The 23,550-nt window shown below is 42.6% G+C and overlaps 1 protein-coding gene across 1 annotated transcript in view; it reads right to left on the reverse strand.

Moving 5' to 3' along the window:
* The window catches only part of auts2a (activator of transcription and developmental regulator AUTS2 a), a gene marked incomplete at both ends in the record, with an annotated part of 413,417 nt that overhangs the window by 300,455 nt on the left and 89,412 nt on the right, over positions 1-23,550 (reverse strand). Inside the window, one exon of the mRNA XM_080749358.1 lies at positions 19,221-19,445. Coding sequence (XP_080605484.1) covers positions 19,221-19,445 — 225 coding nt within the window. The remainder of the gene's footprint in view (positions 1-19,220; positions 19,446-23,550) is intronic.

Genomic DNA, 23,550 nt, shown 5'->3' on the forward strand with positions numbered 1-23,550 from the left:
CACATGCTTGTGTGTACGCACGCGTGGGTGTGTGCAGAGGGGAGAGACTGAGAGCAAGAGATTGTGCGTATACGTGCACACCTGCCCTGCATCTTTGTGTGCGTTGGTGTGATGTGATAGCGTGGGAACTGTGTTGTAGCAGTGGAGCAGAGGGATGTTAACACATGCTGGAATACAAAAGTCCCTGGCAACACATGAATAACTATCCTATCCACCCTGGAAAAATTATACTGTAGCTACAGTAATCTGGACACAATGGACACTGACAAACAGCGGTATTTACATCAAAGCAAACCTTGCCCACACGGATCAAACATTCTGTTAAAACCCTGCAGAGAATAGGTGATAACCAGGATAATAGGCCTACAGCAAACACAAATACAAATAAAACATTCCTGCCACCCACATAGGTCTATTTTTACACTCTCCAGAGTTGGAGTAGTTGAATGTTCTCCCTGTATCCGCTAGGGTAGGTGGGTAGTCTGGGTACCCAAAAAACATGCAGTAATCCTGGTCTCTATACTGCCTCCCCCTGGTCAGCCGGGGGGCCTGATGGAGGGGAAAGGAACCGGTTAATCTCAATAACATGTTCCTTCCACGCGCTACATCCTACCGGGGAAACGCCTCCCTGTCAGGTGATAAGAAGCGGCCCACAAACTCCTCATGCACCAAAGGAAGCATGAGCTCAGTTCGGGGCTCTCCTCAGGTTGGCAGAGGGAGAGTAGCGGCCAGGATTACAGCTTGGGCAATTGGCACTGGGTGAAAAATGTGTTACAACATTGTGGGATAAAGATTTATAAAATAATTAAATACAAAAAAGAGCTGAATCAACACTGAGTATTTACAGTGTGCATTCCCTGACTTAATCATGTTTTTGCATTAGATCCTCCTGATATGACCTGCCTAGCAGACAATAGGGTAACTAAGCATTACAATACAACCAATTAGCTAGCAGATGGTGGGACACGGTCATGAGAAGGCTCAGGAAAAGGCTCCTTATATGAGATGAAGCATGGCTCACATCCTGTGAATGCTACGTATTATATCCTACATCATTACACTCAATTTGCCGCCGCTACGTTTCCTTTCCATCTCCGTCGGACTGGGAGCAATCAACAATCAAAGACATATCTTTGGAAATATGGAAAGCCCTGCGTAGGAAACGACCAAAGAGATATGGTCTGTCATTGCTGTCAAAGGCCAGGAAATGAGGTGGAGGGGAATGGGATTTTCCTTTTCTTTTGTCCCATTAGGGAAATGTGGATCTGATGAAAAGCCAATGGAGATAAGGGCTTTCCAGCAACAATGCAACCCGGCAAATGTGAGCTTTCATCGCCAGCTGTAGAATGATTAAGGCCTAGCACCCATTTCCTGGATGCTGAAGGACTACCTGCTCGATATCAGTTTAATGTAAGTAAGATATATCTCTCTCTATATATATAGCCTATATGTTGGACTGGATGTTGGGCTGACCTGAGTTGCACCAAGCTGAACAAGGAGCAGTAGCTATAGTCAGGGGAGGAAAGAAACTGCAGTGCAGACAGAGTTAGGACATGACCTGCACAATTTAAGACTTGAGCTGCTGCTGCATGGCTGATAAGCATAACACTGCGGTCAGATTAAAGAGTGTCTTGGAAAATGTCTGCATAACTTGTTTGTCGTCTTGAATCTTTACAGGCAATAGAGTCACATTGACTTAAGTTATTATACAGAGGGTGTTAATTTTGAATTCAGGTGTAATAAGGAAAATTGTCAAACTTTCGAGTTCTTCCAAGATCACAGCAATGATGTGTTATCCTCTAAACTAAAGTCTCAGCAAAGAGTCCTTGTAAACGCACCAAGGATGCAAACAAGGTTGCAAAGCTGATGATTAGGGGGAAAGTTTGTCTTATTTCTTCAGCCAAGGCAACACACCAATGTATTATAGGCATTTGAGTGGCATACTGTAGGTGTAAAGTTCCTATACAACACCACCGTGAAGATCAGGGGTTTGAATCCTACACGTTGAGTACTCCATCTTCACGAAAGGAAACTCTAAATGTATATAAACCAGTAAGACTCCCTAATCGGGAGATAAGCGACCGTAGGTCACTTATCTCCACAAATAGGGCAAACATTTGTTTTTCCAAAATCTTCCTGAGCCATGTTGATGACATGAGTGTAGACATACTGTGTAGTGATTTTCGTGATTTTAGGGCAACATCTGTAGGAGCAGTGTCCAAAAATGTGTTTTTAAAAATCGGCCTGAAGGTGGCGCTATATGGGACAGATTCATGTTGATGGGATGAGTGGAGACATATTGTGTAGCAATTTGCGTGATTTTAGGGCCAAAACTGTAGGAGTAGTGGGCAAAAATGTGTTGTGAAAATCGGCCTGAAGGTGGCGCTAGAAGAGGGCCATGTGAGAAATGAGGGGTGGGGTCTCCGCGTTGCCTTGGCGGACGAATAGGTACCGGCCGCGGCTCTCCCGGACGCTCCTAGGCCGAGTTACGGCATTTTATGTGAGCTGCAGTGGAGGGGGTCCTCCACTGGGGGCGTCACCACTTTTGCATCCGTTCTGGAGCACCAGGAGTGGGTGGTCCCCAGGAATTCCCCGTGAGCAGCCCCGTTGGGGTGGTCATTTGGTAATTTTTGCACATGTGCTCATTTTTTACACTTGGGGGTCCCCGAGGGAGCTGGGGATCCCTGGAGCTCCGGGGGTCCTTGGAGGTTGTAGTTTGGCAGGTAAGGAGTGTGTGTGCAATATCTGGCATGGATCGGGGCAACGGTTGCGGAGATATGAGCAGGGCAAAAGTGTGACGTCTGACGTGTGACGGACGGACTGACTGACGCACGGACACCTGGTGGAGCTTTCTGTAGTAAGTGCGACCTACGGTCGCAAAAAGGAAAAAGCTGCTCGCTTTTAGGTTTGCATTTCATCCACAATTCTTCACAGAATTTGCACTGCTAATACAATATGTGGGTATGACTCAAATGGGATGAAACGTCTCGTCTTTAGCTGCCTTTAATCTATCTTAACATTGGCTGTTTTAGGGAGATTAAACTTCTCATTATACTTCTAACACGGATGGTTAACAAATTCTCAGAGCTTCAACGCTGACTCATAAAAGAGCGTGTTCTCTGGAGCAGCTGGAGCTTAAAGATACTTTTACTCTGCACACTCTTTCACTCAACACCTGCACTCACTCGCATAAATCAAGCAAATAACACACACTTGATTTCCATGAACAGGCGGAGTGATGATAGAGCGATGATAAAGGTTCAAAAATACGCGTTCGCTACATGAAGAAGCTGGCGGGGGCCGGCAGCCTACTAGGGAGACTTGTTGAGGTTGGTGTGTGAAGACCAGAGAAAGTCCTGGCCTGCCTGCAACCAGGGGTGTCACACCAAATTCTGGGGCCTGGGTACAAGGATTCACTGCGGGCCCCCCATGAATGTTCTTCATAGGGGGAGGGGGTTTAACCCATTTAGACTGGGAACGCATTATTGCGCATTATTTTGTGCAAAAAAATGTGTGCAAGTCTTTGAATATTTTTGACCCGTTTTTTGAGAAACCTACGTTTCTGTCAGTGGTGCTCAAACCTTTTCATGTGAAGGACCCCCAAAATTATATGTATTTGGCCACAGACCCCCATCTCAAAATATTTAGTTCCAGGGACCCACCAGAAGCAAAATTTGAGTTACAAATGTTCGCTTAAAAAATACATAATTTCAAAGATTTGCACACATTTTCACGACTTTTCAAAAATAGCAGATCTACAAGCTTGCAGCGCGGCACTTGGTGCCGCGCTGTGAGCTTGTATATCTGCTATTTTTCAATAGCTAAAGTATAACATAATTAAGGCCCCTCCATCTTGGGCCCTAGTAACACAGTCCCACTTCCCCCCCTTGTGACGCCCCTGCCTGCAACAGTCAAGCCTTAAAGAGGGGCTTCTGCAAGACAGCAGATCAATTCAAGTGGAGCCCTGGACTCCTAAACCAGCCTCACAGCTGCAGTGGATCAGCCGCACACCTGCAGCTCGCAGCAGCCCAACACGCATGAAAAAAATAAAGAAAATGGGGGAAGAAGCAGAGAGAGGGAGAGAGAGAGAGAGAGAGAGAGAGAGAGATGAAGAAGATGCATAATCGCTGACGGGTCGAAACGTTGTATTTCCAAAACTGTTTATATTCCAGAAAACAGAAAAAAAGAGCTTGTGTCCCAATTTAGTTAATATTTAGTCCAGGAGTCTTCAACGTTTTCAGGCCAAGGACCCCTTAGCTGAGAGAGAGATGAAGCAGGGACGCCGTCCCCCAAAACCTTTTCATAGATTCCATATAGTTTCATCGTTTGACAGCACAATCATCAGTATATTTTGGATTCATGTCAATTTGTGTCTTCAGATATTTAACCACTTGAAACGTCAATACTTAATAAACTTGACCTTTCACTCAGGATTAGTCTGCTCTTTTTGCCCTCTACACCAAACCTCTTGGCGTTGTAGATCTGCTATTTTTGGCTAAAGTTCTCAGAATATGGACGTTAGGGTTCAAGCGGTTAAGATTTGGAGGACCCCCTGTAGTAACTCTAAGGACCCCCTAGGGGTCCAGGAGACCCGGACCCCCTGTTGAAGACCCTTGATTTAGTCACAAGCTCTTTTCATTGGTTAAATAAACAGACTTAATCACTTTCATTATAAATATCTTGGGAATATCATTACAGGTGAATGTTTTCAAAAGCTTTCAAACTCTTTTCAAAAGCAGCACATCTACAAGAAGGAGGTTGTGGGATCATACACTGGGTAAATATTGTCCCCTTGCTATCTTCCATTTCTAAAGAGGATTAGATGCCGCAGACCCCCCACCGGGCATATTTCACGGTGCGGCCTGGCACCGAAAATCGCACAACTCTTTACACATTCTTTACGCCTTGTGCGCGTGTGTACATATCATACACACAGACACACGCACGCACACACACAAGCAAACACTTCCTTATACAGTAGCTGATGTAAGCCTCTGTCCTACACGGTAAAATGAAATAATAGTTAAATTAACACTGAGGACCTTACTGTGTATGTATCTTGGCCAGGGGAAATGTGGATTCAGTTAATTGGTGTTCACAGAGCAGTTGGCTCACTGCTCTGTTGGCCGCATCAAGAGCAGTGGAGATGGAGAATAGGGTCATAGCAATTATACACCTTATTAAAACCTATTACTGCACCGCCACTTGGAGAACGGTCCAGGGCGTGCGCGCGCGCGTGTGTGCAATATTATGGCCAAACACTCACTGTATCACTATGTTTGCATTTAAGCTGGTGAGCTTAAATGAGCTGGTGAGCTGGTAGTTACTGTATATACAGTATACCTGCCGAGTGCGGACCGACCTCTGACGGCACTCTGACTCCTAATGCAGCCATGCCCGAATATGGAGTGTGTTGTCCTACCTCGTAGTCACAGGTAGGACAACACACTCCATATTCGGTCATTATGACACAATATAACATAGTGTGTCGTAGAGGCAATTTGTGTCACAAACAAATCAACCCAGGGTTCCTCAAAAAGACGGCGTTGTGCAGGTGTCGGACGGCGTCAAAAAATGAACAGGGGCGAATTGGGCGTCCGACGCCGGCGAACGCAGCAGGCGGAGCACCCTTCATTTATTAAAAAGGGAACGTTCCCAGCGTTGACGCTGACGCGACGCTCGATGGCTGCAGTGAAGCCAGCCATATAGTCAGCTCCATATATGGGCACACAATGGGGCATAAAAGGGTCAGAGATCCACTTGTCCATATATGGTCGTGTGCATATATAGGACCAATCGACTTCAAACTCGAGGGTGTGTGGTGCCCGCCCGTCAAGTAGTTTGTATATCCAGTTGTCCAGAACCGCCAATCCAACCAATATGCCCATATATGGGCATTCCAAATGGGCATATAATGATGACATTAGGGATCTCCATATACTGTATGCGGACAAGAACAGACAGATACAGATATTTCCATATATAGGCATAAAAGGGACACAGGTAGACAGACAGAAACAGACATCTCCATATGTGGGCACAAAAGGGACACAGACAGACTGGTACAATGGCTACTCTGACAAAGCCCCTAACACTATGACTCAGACATATTAGTCGGATCAGCAGTGTGACGTAGGTGTGAGGGCCACAAAATGCTGCTCTGTCTTACTGAGAGAAAATGTCTGGATTTAGGCAGATTGAGTCATTCACTTAGTATTTATTGAGTGATGCATTTAGTAGCATTTACGCTCCATACACCGACACTTCCATATATATATACATACTCACACATGCGCACACAGAGTTTGTGCGCACACAAACATGTTTGTTGTCCTTCTCAAAAGGGAAACTTTCAGCAAGTTGTTTTTCCTCCCAGTGGAGAGCCTTGGGCATCTATCTGGAGGGAGGGTGTGTGTGTGTGTGTGTGTGTGTGTGTGTGTGTGTGTGTGTGTGTGTGTGTGTGTGTGTGTGTGTGTGTGTGTGTGTGTGTGTGTCCATGTGTTGGCATGTGTGTGTGTGTGTGTGTGTGTGTGTGTGTGTGTGTGTGTGTGTGTGTGTGTGTGTGTGTGTAGATATGTGCTATCCTCCTATAGGAGGATAAACAACAAAACAAACTTCCAACTCCTCAAAGCTTTGAACAATCCTGAACCACACTTCATCTTGTGGCTGCAGACAGGGAGGCGCATGCACGCACGCACGCACGCACGCACGCACACACACACACACACGGGCAGTGGATAGGATTACACTTATAAGTGGTGGTGGTGAAGGCACCCTGGCTGTCCAGCACAGATACAAAAAAAGCCTCTTATGCCACACACCTCCAGGACTGTCCCCTCCAAGGCAGTCAGAAAAGGCTGACTGACAGCTGAGAGGGACTCTGGGGTGTCGGGTGTTTTGGGGCTTTAAGTGGCAGCCACTTTGGTTTTAACTCTCAAAGACCTGGGACCTGGGACCCCAAAGATTACATGTATTTGGCCGCGGACTCCCATCTCAAAATATGTTGTTCCAGGGACCCCCAGAAGCAAATATTTGAGTTACAAAAGTTTGCTTTGAAAAATATACATTGAAAAATGTGCACACATTTTCATGATTTAAAAAAAATAGCAGATCTACAAGCTCGCAGCGCGGCACTCGGTGCCGCGCTGTGAGCTTGTATATCTGCTATTTTTCAATAGTTAAAGCATTCAATAATTCTAGGCCTAATATGGGTTAAAGTGTCGCCATTTAATGTGTGTAAATAGACTGTTGAGGGCTGGTGAGAGTGGTGACAGGCATGATGTTGGACGGTGGGCAACATGGCTCAGACGCTGGCTGGGGGAGGTCTGTCATGTCTGGCCAGTCTGTCCATCTGTCCGTCTGGTGCAGCCACTTTCACCACTGCTGACGAGAAGCAGAGACACTTCAGTTGTTTCGGGGAAAGCGGTTGGAAATCAGCTCTGTGGTAAATTCGGCATCTACAGTATACACCTAATCGTTTCATTTTGGTCAAACTTGCTATGAATCTATGAGCATTAATGAGTTCTTATAACTATAATTATACAGTGTTATAAGCAGATTATAATACATTATAAGTGTGTTTATAATGCATTATAGACATAAGATGCATAGCGAGTGTTACCGTAATGTTTTAGTGTTCATTAATGTGCACTGTCCCTACCAAATAAACAAATAAAGTAAAGATATTCAGATTCACAGGCAGCAGGGAGGAAATGTAACCACCAGCTTTTACCACTATTTTGTCAAACATTTGCAAAAGATTCTGTGAATTTTCACAAAATATTTTAAAGCAATAGCTTTGTAAGACTAAGTATAAAATAAGGTATAAGTGATAAAAAAAATTATTAAAGTTAAAAAGAGAAAGGTTCGTGAGAGCAGGCAGGGATGTGAACAGACATTTTTAAGGACATGATGACTGTAAGTTAGACTCTCCTGCTGCTCCGATTCTCCGGCTGATCTCCTTCTCCGTCTTTCCCTTTCTCTCATTCGTGAACAAGACCCTGAGATACTTAAACTCCTTCACCTGGAGTAAAGCCTCATTCCCTACTTGGACTGCACAATCCATCGGTTTCCTGCTGAGAACCACGGCTTCAGATTTAGAGATGCTGATCCTCATTCCAGCCGCTGCACATCTCCAAACTGGCTTGGGAACGCCTCGGTATACTCCCTGAGGGAGTGGAAGAAGTTGCTCGGGATAAGTAAATCTGGAAGTTTCAGTTGGAACTGTTACCCCCGTGACCCGATTCCGGATAAGCGGTTGAAGATGGATGGATGGATGGATGGAAGTTAGACTCTTGTCAAACAGCAGCAGGAGTTTTGCGTACAATTAGCCTTGAGGAGACCAATTAAAATGTGTGTCAACAAACATGTAAGCTACTGTAAGAATGATGTGAGCAGTGCCTGAGTGACAGACAGCCTAACCAGTCAGTAACAGTGTTGACATCTGCTGTCACCACAGTGATGCTGTACTGTACCTCCTCTCAGCAACGCTGCTACATTCCACACAAATACACATTACACACTCAAGTCGCACACTTTTTTTTCTTCTTCTTGCATTAAATATTAATATATCGTCATTGTCGAGCGGAAACCTTGTATCCCAAAGTTTCAAATGTGTTGTTTTTCGTAAAGTAAAGCCCTGCTTCATCATACAAGGCTGTCGCACAAAAGTAGTGAAAACAGCTGATCTACAAGCACACAACGCCTCGCTTGTGTGTGCTTGTTTTCACTAGTTTAAATCATTTTTTCAAATGGTTTTGGACATATAAGGTTTTCACCCGACAACGACGATATAGAGGTAAGTATCTTGTCAATGTTAGGTGTAAACCTTGTATGAAAATGGTCACTTTTCAGGAAGAGGAAAAAAGAACCAATGGAACCAATATAGTTGGTCTCTGCAAGCAAGCCTCTGCAAGCATGTCCGACGAGGACGTGCTGTGAATGGCCAGTCTTCACTTTGACTGGCAGTACTATCTGCCTTGGTGCCTTGGCAAATGCCTGGATGAAACTCATAGTAATACAGCCATCCCCCAGCAGACACCCCTGAGTCTATACATTTATGGAAGGATGAATGTTATTGTTTAAACATGTTTGTGGGACATAATTAGCTATATAGCTGTTTAAAAGTTACATAGTGCTGGTTTAAATTGAAAAATGTAAGTAACAAAAACAAGCTTCCAACGTTTCAGAAGGCAACATGTTGTGAGCTTGCAGATCAGCTATTGCAACTGTTTGTGTGCCGCTAGTAGTTTGACGAAGTAGGGCAGTCATTTATGAAGAAAAACCATGGACATATGGAGATAAAAGGTTTCAGCCCGACAGCAACGTTATAGAACATACACAAACACACCCGCACACATACGTAAAGCCATGTTGAAACCACAGATGCCCTGAAATGTTTACCGATAGTTGCCATGCGACATAATAAAAAAAAAAGATAAAAACTAAAAACACAAGCTGCCGCGACTGAATTGGATTTGTTCCTGCCGCTGTAAACCGTGTGCTGTGAGAGCAACAATTATCCAGACGATAACCACGGCACCACTTCAATGGATTTAGCATCTAATCTGACAATCGAGGCAATGTTTTTCTTTTATATTGTGTATTGGCTTAGCAACTAAGCTTGTTATGGGAGACTTGCAACACAGAGATTCAAGATGTTACATTTGTGCTGCATATTTAAAAGCATGCCGAAGGTCACACACACACGCACGCGTGGGCACGCACGCACACACACACACACACACACACACACACACACACACACACACACACACGGTGCTACAGTATCCTGAGTGTTTTGTTTTACTCAGAGCGTAAAATATGGAACCAAATGACATTTGTACTGTACATTCTCAGAGTTAAATTATCACTCGACGAGTATACAAATTGATTTTTTTAAGTAGTCGATCAGTCTGATTAAGCCCATTTTACACTCCGTTGTACAACAATGTTGGGGGAAAATAGCTGATCTACAAACTCACACAACGTGTCACATCGGGAATAACTGAGAAGGATAACATTCGATATAATATATCGAATGTTATCCTTCTCAGTTATTCAGTTATTATCTCTGACTAGGACTAGGCGATATTATCGTTTATCGTGATAAAAAACACTCCCGATAATCGTATCGTGGAGATTTAATTTATCGTGATATCGTCCTCCGTCATGCACTGGAATCAATTCAGCTTTTATTTGCCGAGCTGCATATCTGGTACCATTTAAAGGAGTAGTTCACCCCAAAACAGCCATGGAGACTAGAGTTCCAAAATATTTTTAGTTTTTTATCGCAAATTTACTCGAATCAAATTTTTGTCTTAGGAATGTCACAAAAACCAAAAAATATTATTGAACTCTACTCTCCATGGCATGAGTAATCAATAGGAAAAAAATCATTTTGGGGGTGAACTACTCCTTTAAACCCCCTATAATTGGTAAAAGGAACTTATAATATACATACCTGATAGTCTTTTTTTCACTCTCTATCAAATGTCTTTGCCAAAAAAAATAGCTGATCTGATATTTTTTGGCAAACGTTCCACCTCAGGATAATGGATTTTGATTATCGCAATAATATCGTAAATCACGATTTAGCTGGTCACAATAATCGTGATTATTTTTTCATATTGTCCCATCCCTATCTCTGACCCCCCCCCCCCCTCTCCCAGAGCCAGTGAGCGGAGCAGATGGGCCTCGCAGCATGTCCCTCTGTTCAGCAGAGCAGCACGCGCCACAGGCCACAGCACTGAGACATCAGTGAACAGAACAGAGGCCCCCCCACAAACGAGCAGAGTCCTTGTCTGGTCGCCCAGCGGAAACATCCATCCAAGAGGAACCCTGCACCAACAATCACCATGCTCAACACTCACTGATAAACGTCCACCATTAGTTTGAACAAACATTTAGGAATGAACAGTGGTGTAAAGTAACTAAGTAAATGTACTTAAAGGGGTACTGTCACCTAAAGGGGTACTGTCACTTTAAAAAGTCATCTTAAAGTATGAGTTAAGGCCCTTTTCCACCGGCAGCGATAACGATGACGATAGCCATAAAATATCACAGCGATAATAATGCCTTCACATTGATGTCCGATAAAGTTATCGGACATCAATGTGAAGAGGCACCAATTAACAGCCGCTCGCGCAGAGCGCATCGCGAGCTGTTTGTCAGAGACCCAGTTCCATATCACTGTGATCTTAACCACATCGTTGTTGATCCTAACGATATAGTTGTCGGCTATCGTTGTCTGTATCGGTGTTGGGTGGATGCTGCCGATCCACTTCAATTGAAAAGCCACTTTTTTAAATCGTTATCGTCATCGTTATCGCTGCCGGTGGAAAAGAGCCTTTAATATTTTTATGATGTCATTGTGGGAATGCGCAATTATAAGCCAATCAAATGAATTGACTGTACTTATACTTACTGTACTGGTCAGCTGTTGTTGGGGAGCGAGGGGCAGATTACACTGTGACATGAGTTTCAGACTATTTCAGACTGTTTCGGGGCGTGTCAGCGGGCCTTTAAGTAATGTACTTAAGTAAAGTTTTGAGGTATTTGTACTTTAGTTGAGTATTTCCAATTTCCTTTTTCCACTCCATCTCAGATCCAAATATTGTACTTTTACTCCACTACATTTATTTGAAAACTTTAGTTACTAGTTACTTTTCAGATATAAATTATAATATTATAAAACATACACATTAATCACTTTAGCCCTATTCTATATCTTGGCTATTTGAAAATAGCCGATCTACAAGCTCGCGACGCGTTGTGAGCTTGTAGATCTGCTATTTTCAAACATTTTTGTACTTTTACTTTTGGTACTTTAAGTACATTTTGATGCCAATACTTTCATACTTTTAATCAAGTACATTTGGAATTCTGGACGTTTACTTGTAACGGAGTACATCTACAATGCAGTATTGATACTTTTACAAAATGTCCTACTTTTTCCACCACTGGGAATGAATGCTGCTCTATAAACTAAATAAACTAAACTAAACTATCTCTCTCTCTGTCTCGCTCTCCGTCTCTCTCATCTGCACACATGTTCACATTGTCACAGTCCAGTGTGTGCGCCATGCGGGCATTCTTTTCTTCTTTCCTTTTTGGATGCACTTTGTAACTAGAAGCAGTGCTCTTCCGAGCACAGGTCTCCACCAGGCCGTGCGTCCTGGTGGTGCTACTGTATAATAGGCCAATGTAAAAAGGGTGGCATATGTTCTTCACCTTAGATCTTTCATGGCAATCGGACGCTGCATGCATGATTTCAAGCATTGTGTTCCAAAAATGTGTTTTGCTAAAGTCTACCTGCTGGTGGCGCTATAACAGGACAATGTTAAAAAGGTAGCATTTGTTCCTTGACCTAGTGGGAATATGTGTGGCAAATGTCACGGTAATCGCAGGCTGCGTTGATGATTTGAGGCATTTTGTTCAAAAACGGAGCAATCCTGCAAACTTTGGAAGCTAATATTAGCCAATCAGGATGGAATGTGAAATATCAGACGGATCGGACTTGATCACATGACTATAGAGATACTGTGTACCGATTTGCATGATTTTTGGATAAAATCTCAAGGAGTAATATCCAAAAATGTGTTTTACATAAGTCGGCCCAAAGATGGCGCTATAAAAGGCTGATGTGAAAAATGCAGGGCAAAGGTTTATCCTTAGCCTCTAGGGAGTGCGCTTACAAAGTTTGAAACTGATCGGTGGAGTTATAGGTAAAACCACAAATCGGGCTGTTATAGCGCCACCATGAGGCTGATTAAAAAATAATTAAGTGGCATTACTTCCTCGGCCTAGTGGGAACGTGTGTGCGCGATTTCATGATAATTGCACTTTGCGTTTGTGATTTGAGGCATTTTGTTAAAAACGGCTCAATCCCACAAACTTTGGAAGCCAATCTTAGCCAATCAGGATGGAATATGCAAAATCGGACCGATCCGTGTCGATCACTTGACTGTCGAGATATTGCCTACCGATTTGTAGGATTTTTGGACAAAATCTGTAAGAGTAGTGCACAGAAATGTGTTTAGCAAACATCGGCCACTAGTTGGCGCTAGAAAAGGCCCATTTGAAAAATTTAGGGCAGAGGTTCTAGATTGGCATCCAGGGAATGTGTGTGCTCACTTTGGCAGCGACCGGGCCAACGGCGACTGAGATTTGGCGCTCACAAACTGCGAGGACGGACGGACGGACGCACGGACGGACGGACACACTGACGGAGGGGAAAACATACTCTCCCTCAGCCTTCGGCTGGTGTAGACAATAAACAGCTACAATATGTAGGTACAGTACTGCACAGATGAGCACATGCACACAGTGGCTGAATATTACATTTCCTCAAATGCCTTATGCAGCTCCCCAGAGATATGCTGAGCTCTTCAATCTTTCTCCCTCTCGCTTACACACACACACGCACACACGCACGCACGCACGCACGCACACACACACACAAACAAACACACACAAAGAGAGAGCACATAGAAGGCTGTGATTTCTCATCTCTTTGTGTTTGCGCATGTTTATGCATATGATTATGTACTTTGGTGGTTTATAACCACTTAAGCTTCCTATCACACAAACACATAAACCTCCAGCTGCGTAACCTCGTGGTTAGCTGCTGGATATTCCCCAAGTGGCCTTGCTCTCAGGTCAAGTCTTTTCAAACAATGTGAGATGTAGAGCCTTTATTCTGGAGCTTCGGCTATACGATTTACAATTTAGTAGATGCTCTTAACCCAGATCTACTTACAGTAAGCAAGGACATCACAAGGCAATATAACAAATGCATAGAAATACTAATCCAAAAACATGGTAGCCCATCGGTCTAACAGTAGAATAACCAAAAAATTAAATAAATCAGATCTATAATCTGTACATCAAAGCTATACACACTATAGGATGTCAAGTCAACAATGACCTGGCATTAGTCTACAATTTATAAAAAATGCAATCTAAATGACATTTTAGCCTTTGCAATAAGCCTGTATGGTCAGTCATCAAGGCTAGGCAAGTGCTATGGTATGTTCTAAGGCAGTGTTTCTCAAATGGGGGTAAGTGTACCCCTAGGGAACGCAGAGGTACTACAGGGGGTACTTGACAGAAGATGGAAAATGGAAAGAAATATTTTTCTGTTAAGTTTAATGATAAAACATAAAAAATGTATGTGAATGTGCAGTTCTGTAAAGCTTTAAACCAATTTAAGTAAGAATTGTTACTGTTACTGAATAGAGAACAGGCTATACATTTACTTTTATTTTCAACATATTGACAAAGAAAATTGACTTTTGATGTCAGTATTTTCTAGTCAAAATGTTGTTGATTAAAGGGAGTACTTGGATTCATATAATCATCAAAAGGTGTACTGAAGCCCAAAAAAAGTGGTTTGAGAACCACTGTTCTAAGGGCTAAGCTGGAGTCTGAAGAGGTCAGTCTTCAGGTAATGCATGCACTCACGCACGGACGCACACACACGCATAGGGCTGTCATGATTATGACATTTTACATGACGATTAATTGTCACTCTGTTTGGCTTTTAGGCTTTGAAGTTGCACATGGTAGATATGACACATAACCTAAACATACAAAGAAATTACTGACATATTTGACAACTTTATACTTAAAAAAGAACATTGATAGTGGAAATAGCCGATCTACAAGCTCACGATGAGCTGTTGTAGATCTGTTATTTCCACTATAAAAAATATATGAAAATGTTTCAAAATGGAAACGATTATGACGATTATGAAAAATAATCACGATTATGTCAAATAATTGCGATTAGACAATTATGTAATAACATAACAGCCCTACACACGCACGCACCAGAGTGGTAATACATTGGGAGGACCCACAGTAAAGTGCTATGTCAGGGCACTCATAAAGAATCCTTTCCCTTCATGTTCCCCGAGAGCCAAAAGTCTCTTGCAGTTCTTCAGTACATTGGGCCAGTGCCAGAAACAGACAAAATACACCTTGGTTTGTAAAGTCGCTGGAGGAGGAGAGCATGGGGGCTAAGCTCATCCTTTTATTCAGCATTAAGCTCTCTATTTCTCACCGGCTCTCATTCTCAATCTCCTTCTTTAACCATTTTTACCCTGACATCCCTATTTTGGGCATGTACTCTTAAGGCAAAACATTTCAACAATTTTTGCGCTGTGCAAACCGCTCCTACATCTGACAGTAGTCCCTATGTCCCTATCAGTACCAACAGCTTCGGTCTCACAAGACTAACATCATAGAAAGTACGCAGAGATCGACATCACCACAGCTGATGTCACGGACAGAACGGCCCATACAAGGAGATATTCACGTATGTCGTGTTTGTTATACCATGCGAAGTGAGCGCCACTCTAAATGTAATTTAAAAAATCACACCAGCGCGAAGTGAGCGGTGCAAACACAACACACGTGCATATCTCCTTGTACTGTATGGGCCCTTCTGTCCGTGACCTCAGTTATGAGCACAGCCATACATGGAGATCTGCACTATACATTCCGTACTAAAACAGAGTGAAACGTAGGAGAGGTTTGCACCGCTCAAAAACTAAAATCAGATCTGCAAACAGATCAGCTATTGTCAATATTCATCCAATAACAAAGTATATAGAACTTAACTGCTTAAGGTCGAAGTAAAGGATGTCCTGATTCCCTGCATCTGACAAAACCTGGTCGAGTTCAGTTAATTAGTCGAACGCACAGTAACAACACAACAGGGCTGGCAATGATTACTCCAACCCCAGTAATCATGGCCTCTAACCCTAGACATGTGTCTTAACTACATGGTGAAAATACTTAAAATGTAACCATGTGGGAGGACAATGCTTTAATGGTGATTTATAATAGTCAAACTGCAAAGGAAAGCATATTGTGGTTCTGCAAGATAAAATAACAATTACATTATTTTTCCATTCCCTTTTGAAATCTGCAAAAAAGGGCACCAAAATGATGATCTTTTCAATTATGCATGCTGCATTTTAGCTAGTGCACATCATGGGTCAATGTGTGAATTCTCTATTTTGTAGAGAAAACAATTTTGCATTAATGGAAAGCTGCAAATTAAATCAAATGGCTAATTTGCCCTCAAAGCCCCGAAGACAATGGTTTATTATAACTGTTATCTTTTTTTGTTATCCTATCCTGTCATCAGCAGCGTCTGACTTAAATGACTTAAACTTGGAATGGATCCTTTGTTCTATAGACATGTCACCCGGTCACATTACTACTCATGAAGTTTGTGGGTGTCACATCCAGAGTTTTAATTTAACTCTGAGAGTGTCAAAACTGGACCCATAATGGTCTGAAAGTTAAAATAACACTCAGGATATTTACTGTGCATGTGTGTGAGGGGGTTGTTGAGTGGGTGACAGAGGGTGGAGAGAGAGAGAGAGTTAGTGAGCGAGAGAGAGAGTGAAAGACACTAAAAGTCTCTAACTCACTTGTGCGTGTGTGTTGCGTATCATGTATCATCCGTGTCTCGACACAGACCCTTGATTTTGACAGCTGCTGTGCTTGTCTGTATCAGTGCAACATGGACGGCTGACTAGGCCATAGGGACAGCAGAGAGGAAAGCCCCTTATGTCACCAGCTGAAACACTAGCTCCTAACTAACGCTGCTCGCACACACATAACGCTCCCACGTACGCATGCATTCTGTTAGCCTGAGTGTGGTGTCCATACAATCATGCTCAATAGAACAAGACACCAAGTTCACATACATGACCCCTGACAAGCACAAGAGTTGAGTTGATTTTGTATAACACGGTTCTCACAGTGATGTCATTACGTGCGCATCCCACATCAAAAACTAATTTCAGTCGCCCAGGGACTCATTCATGTCATGGTCCTGGGGTCCCGGGGATGCGCCTCCGTTGGAGTCCATGTTAATATAATTTACTTCTTCTACTTAAATTGCTATATTAGTTTAGATAGTTTAATTCGTTTTTTAATGTATTGTGTAAGATAAACACTGTAAAGTTAAATTAAATTATCAGTTAAACCTGGAACAGCTAAAAACTATTTTCACTAGTGGTCCTTGAGGGAGTTCCAGGGGGTCCCCAGATAAATGATAGTTAGGAACCAAATAGAACTTTATGGGTCTGTAACTCGGTGAACAAATGGAATCAAATGGACCTGTTCCATTTGTACTCTAGTATTTTAACATTTATAAATTGGGGTTCCAGTGATATAAATATAATTAAATGGGTGTCTGTAGCCTAGTGTATTTAGAAATCCTAGTTCTAAGTTCAAACATTAGCCAAATTGTAAAATAAATATAAGAAATAGGCAAACATTTTGAAAATAGCCGATCTACAAGCTCACAGCGCTCGAAAACATTGTATTGAGGACTCATAAAACGTTTCTGGGACCCATTTGAATGACCACCTGTGGGTCCCTGGACCCATTACATTGAAAACCTAGTAACATCACTGGGTTCTCACATGCTCACAATGCCTCACGCTGCGAGGCGTTGTGAGCATGTAGATCGGCTATTTTCACAATTTCTGCCTCTAATATTTGACAATTTGACCAATGTTTAATTTGTCATTTTAGAAGTATTAAAAAGTCCTAAATTGTCACTTTAGAAATGTACCCTCTATACACTTAAACTTTATGGTGGTTTGTTTACTGTTGAGTGAAAAAACAATGTTGCACTATTTTGAGGGAAAAAAAGGAAAGAGAGAAAAAGCAGGGACCCAGTGGCGACACCTGCAAAAAAAAAAGAAAAAAGACTGGTCCAAAAAATAATAATAATTGTGAGCTTGTAGATCTGCTATTTTCTGAACGCGACACCGGTGTGCAACAGAATATAAATCAGGCTTTGTGCGCCGCTGCAGGTGTCAGACATCCTAACAACTGGCAGGTGGCACCATCTGTGTGCATTATCCAGACGGCACACTGAGAGATGTGGCAGACAGGTGGAGTCAACCTATACATTCACAGCTCCTGGACAGGATAACGCTATTTTAACATCTCAAGTTGGCATCTCAAATCTTTATTTTTTTTTCACCTAACTGAATAAAATGCGTACATGGTCCCTCGAAGCGGACAGAAATACTTGAGTGACTAAATAATGAATGAATTATGTACAGTAGTTATTGTGTCATCTGTTTTCACACTGCAGTGTCAGCTTACTGAAACAGGAAAGCTGTCAACGCTGCAAAAAATAAATAAACCAAAGAAAAAGCTGCTTGTTCATATCTTCGGCATCACACTTTTCAATTTGAAATTAACTTTATCTACGAGTCTGACAAACAGCCCAAAAACAAAGGCTGGTGAACACAACTGTCCCAGTGAGAGCAGATATTGGAAACATTTCAATTATTGCTCAAACAATACGCAAAATCCAACAGCGGTACCGGATAAATTTGTTCCAAGTAACAACACCACTTCATTAACAATGACCCCAAGAATCAATAACTGGAGACAAGTGTGCTAACCCAGACAAGACAGGAGTGTGATGTTTCATTGTTGCTCCCATAAGGCCATGTACCTAATAGGGCGACCGACCATATTTATCAGGAATCGGGACACCCAGCTTGAAACCAGCATCACCGTACGACGTGTACCGGATGTACGGCACGCATCAGCCTGATTGTGACCTAATTGCAGATGCCGCTAAGATATGTCTTAACCGACGCCTAACATTAATTAACCTCTGAAGATTATACTTGAATGAATGTATTCTACTCCACCAGACATCCCCCTCTTTCGCTAATGGCCAACAAACAATTACAGAATCTATTCACCTTTGCTCTAATTGACGTTGCAAGGGAGAAATCCCTTTGTGTGTTGCTGTTAACAGTGGCGTTCACAGGAGTTCAATTTTCTCTCCTGTTCAATGCCTCTGTACAAGCTTGAGCTGTTAATCAGGACAACCACTGGGGCATGGCTGTGAGAAGTGAGTCTGTGGGCAGTGGAAAACCTCGTGACATTTCCACACATCATTTTGATCTTTAAATACGTCCTATAAAAGCCCTCGCAGGAGCTACAATAGGCCCACCTTCAGTTCAGAGTCTTATAGACTAAACACCAACAACATGAAATATACCACTTGCATCCTGGCCTCTCAAGATAAAGCTAATCCAAAACGACGCTATTAATTGAAGGAATCACATTCGAAAAACAGCCTTTGAACGCAGCTTGCAGGGGGATGGGTGTTCAAAGCTGTAGCAGTGAGGCACAGATACTGAACAAGAGATTTCAAAACATACCGTGGTGTTCTTCCTGTGAAGATGGTGCTTCTTCTTCCTCTTTCCCCGCCCGTGCGCCAGGCGGGGGTTGTTCTCCTGGTCCGAGGGGCGGTGGTGGTGGAGGTGGTGGTTGTCCTTGCAGGGGTCCAGGCTCAGGCCATTGGGGAGCCTGGAGGAAGGCCTGCTCTTGTGCAGCGGTCCTGCCTGATCGTTGCTAGGCTCCTGCGGCTGCAGCGTCATGTCCTTCTGAGGAGATGAGAGAGAGACAGACACACACACACAGAGAGAGAGAGAGAGAGAGAGAGAGAGAGAGAGAGAGAGAGAGCACGATTAGAACTTTTAAGGAAGCAAGCACTTCATCATGTTGTGCTTCACAGCATGTATAACAGCTGTATAATACTACTGTGCTGTACTGTTTGTGCCCTTTGGAAGAATGTAACTACTTTTTTATTTCAGTGCTGCAATATCTACAGTATATCTACTGTGTATCAACATTTTTCACTTATAGCGTAACACAGCAAGGACAAAGGCGTCTACACATATTTGCACCACAGTTACAAATGGTAGAGCAGATACACAGTAGACCAGTAAGACTCCCTAATCAGGAGATAAGCGACCGTCAGGTCGCATGTATACACACTGCAAAAAGCAACCTCATGGTGGTGCTAGAAGAGGAGCATGTGAGAAATCAGCCAAGGAGTGTGTGTGCAAAGTTTGGCATGGATAGGGGCAACGGTGGCGGAGATAAGAGTAGAGCCAAAAGTGTGACGTGACACGATGGACAGACTGACGGAGGGCCTGACAGACAGCCGGTGGAGGTTTTCATAGTAACTGTGCGACCTGACGGTCGCAATAAGGGAAAGATGCAAAGATGCCCATGTTGCTTTCATTCAACAACCAAATATTGATTTACAAATTAACTTACACACAGCAATACAGAACAAGAATATGAAAATAAGCTAATAGCACAGTAAAATCCAATCAACTTCACACCTGACTGTATTGCCGAGGACGCAAGGGAGTTCAATGTCGAGTGTGAAGTTGATCGGATGAGCGGTTCTCCAGAAACAGCCTGCTCCGAATAGGCACACGCATCTCGTGAAACGATAGTCTGATAGACTTCGCACTTGGCGGGTGTATTGCTGACGACCCAAGGGAGTGCAGTGTCGAGTGTGAAGTCGATCAGACGAGTGATTCTCCAAAACAGGCCCTGCTCCGAATGGTACACATGTTCCAAGCTGAACGGGCACTGCACTAATTTATAATAATTAGCTTGCCACGAAGCCGCATATTGGAGTGGTTAGCACCGCTCAGAAATCAAAACAATATAGTCTCACAGCCAAAAATGGACAATCTACAAGCACACAGTGTGTATCTTTTCACGATTTTGAAAAAGCTGACCAGGGTGGTTAAAGTGGTTAAAGTGAGTATCACACAGTAATAGGTGACAGGTGTTGACTGTACTGTGTATATACTTGTTGCAAGGGAACATGATGAATCACATACCTCACAACATGCCGTAGCTAAACTGAACCCTCTGGGGATAAAGTGGTGGAGACATGATAGAGAAGTGTAAAAAAATATCCACTACATTTACCCAGTATTTACCTTCAGGGCCACTGAAGGTTGAGCACACAAACACAAAGGTCAAGATAGAAAACGGGCCGGCACTACATGAAGTTCAACCTTGCCTGTCAGCACACAACCTTTAGACAACAGATTTCTCTTCATAGAGAAAATTGGATTCTGAAAAGCAACCAACACGATACGACTCCAATATTGAGAGATATTCTTTCTACACAGACAGGCTGAGCCTATATTGGTTTGACAGGAGAACAATCGATACAACAACTCATCTGCCGCTGGGAGACTGCGTAATGTACTGTGCCGTCCAAGGCTAAACTTATGGAACAAATCAATTCCATTATTTTGTAAGGAGGGATTGTTTTTGTACGGTTCTGGATTTGTGCCAACCAAAGCGTTGCTTGTGAGAAATCCCCCTCAGGGAGAAGCAGGTGGGCCAACTGCGACACCTAAGTGAGGAGGCCCAGTAGCGACCTTGAGGGCAAAGTGTCACAGGAAGGTGTGAAACTGGCACGTACAGTGGTTCACAGAAAATTGAGTCGCCTCAGGTATCTGTAGGTACCTCTGGACACCCACCGGTCTCTCTGGAGATGGGAGTGTCTAAAAATAGGAGGCCGTCCTTTCAGCTTATCTTCTGCAATACAGTCAAGTGACACTAGATGGCATAGCAGAGCAATTAGTTTAACTATTTTGCTGGGGATTGAAATGAATTGAAATGAACCACAGAAGAGACTACTGTAGATACTAGAGAGTAATTATACTTTAAATGGTGTAAAAATACATTTTGGCATAGGACTTTTTCATTAAATGTTAATTAAATGTCTCATTTGTATTTGTAAGGGTCCATTTAAAACTGGCTATGGGACTAAAACGGATAATTATAAAGTTAACAGTTCACATGACAATGAGCTTATTACCAGCACTTAATAACAGTTCCACTGTTTCAGAGAGAGCATGTTTCATTATGGAAAAGCTCTGCTGTTCGCTTGTCTGTCTTTGTTTCCTTGTTGGTTTGAAAACATGTGTCTACCCATGTTTTTCTTAGATTAGCCAACTAATTCTACTATTTCTTTGCATTTGATGTAATTGGTGTTGGTGTAATGATGTATTACCTAAGTTCTAAGAATTACTTGAGTTCAATGTTGAGGTATTTGTATTTTACTTTAGTATTTACAAATTCAATTTGGTGGTCATTACTTCACAGTGTCTATATATCATTGATTACTGCACCTCTCAGTTCTCAATTATAAACATTTATAATCATGTAGTCCAGGGGGCGCCTGAGGGATTGAGCATACAGTTATGAGAGCACTGGCCAAACTGCATTCCTGGCACTCAGCCGATATCACACGTCGGCTTTGTCCCTTTCAATGTGAGCAGGGCGTCACCCAGCGTCAAAGCCCGCCTCCACATCCTGGCTGTCTGCAAAGGCTGTATGTCTACTCGTGATGTAGCTCTACTGTAGCCTATACAGTATTCTACCCCCACCTCCAAAATAATAAAAAAAAATCTCAACTGAACTGTGTCATGTTCCCAGCCTACATAGGCCTATACTGTGTATTTACCCTTCAACTATAAAATATATATTGTTTTTAATGAGACATGCTTTGTAATTAGGCTATGCTCCCAAATCCATATTATTATCGTCTGTTCGCATATTTCAATGAGTCCCGCAAAAGGAGGTTTTTAGCGAGGTGAAGTGAAACACCAACAAAAGTCACCTGGAAGATGAAGGTCGGAACATTTATAGCCTATGGAGCATATTTCTGGACATTATCTACGGGGATGGGCTATTTCTCTATCAAAATAACAACTTTTCTAGTGTTATTTCTTATCCTGGTAAACATCATGGGTCTGTCTGACAGACAGCGTTCCTTGTTCGGCCATGTCAGATATATGCGCTTTCTCTAATTATCCAACAGAAGAGAGAGAGAGAGAGAGAAATGGTCAAGCCTATAATATATTCAATAGAAATATATTTGTTATGCCAAATTACAAAACCAAACCCGAGTGGCCCCGTAATGGTCTTGTCCAGTTCCGTCCCGTTCGGATTCTTTTTTTGTTTTTTTTTTAGACCTGTGACATTGTCCTGAAATCCGTTTATTTCCGAGGTTCAGAGAGACCCGAGCATTTAGCTTATGATTAGGCTATTAAAAGTCCATGCGTGCCTCTGCCTTTCATGTGGTGAGGTCTACTCAATCTAACATACTGCAGCTGTGTGAACTGATTGACAGGCACTGTCAGAAGTCAGAGCGGTGTAAACTTTATCATGTAATGTAGACTTTATTGTCCAATGCTGCTGGTTGGTTGCCTAGGAATCTAAATCTATAATATTAACATTGAAACAAAAGCCAGGGAGAAAGGAATGCTTTTAAACAAATGTCAAGTTTAGGCTACTGAGTCTGATGTTGATTAGCAAATACATTTGTTTAATTTCGCTGTTTTAATATTTAAATGGTATGATGATGATGAAAGCAACATGCGTGCCTTAAGAGGAGGCTGGACGCACTGGAGAAAAAAAGCGAAATAGCCGATCTGCAAGCTCATAATGGACATGATTTATTTCAGTCTAACAGTGGACTGACACTGGACTGTTTATTCTGTCTGTCTGTCTGTCTGTCTGTCTGTCTGTCTGTCTGTCTGTCTTGTTTTGTCTATAAACCAATAAATGTTTTATAGCCAATATGCTATAGACATTTTTAAAAGGCTTTCATATACTCCTGACATTTTTCAAATGAGGTTTGGGCTAATAGATCACTATGTGTTC

Source organism: Nannobrachium achirus (genome assembly GCF_963921795.1).
Source record: "Nannobrachium achirus genome assembly, chromosome: 19".
NCBI classification, from domain to species: domain Eukaryota; kingdom Metazoa; phylum Chordata; class Actinopteri; order Myctophiformes; family Myctophidae; genus Nannobrachium; species Nannobrachium achirus.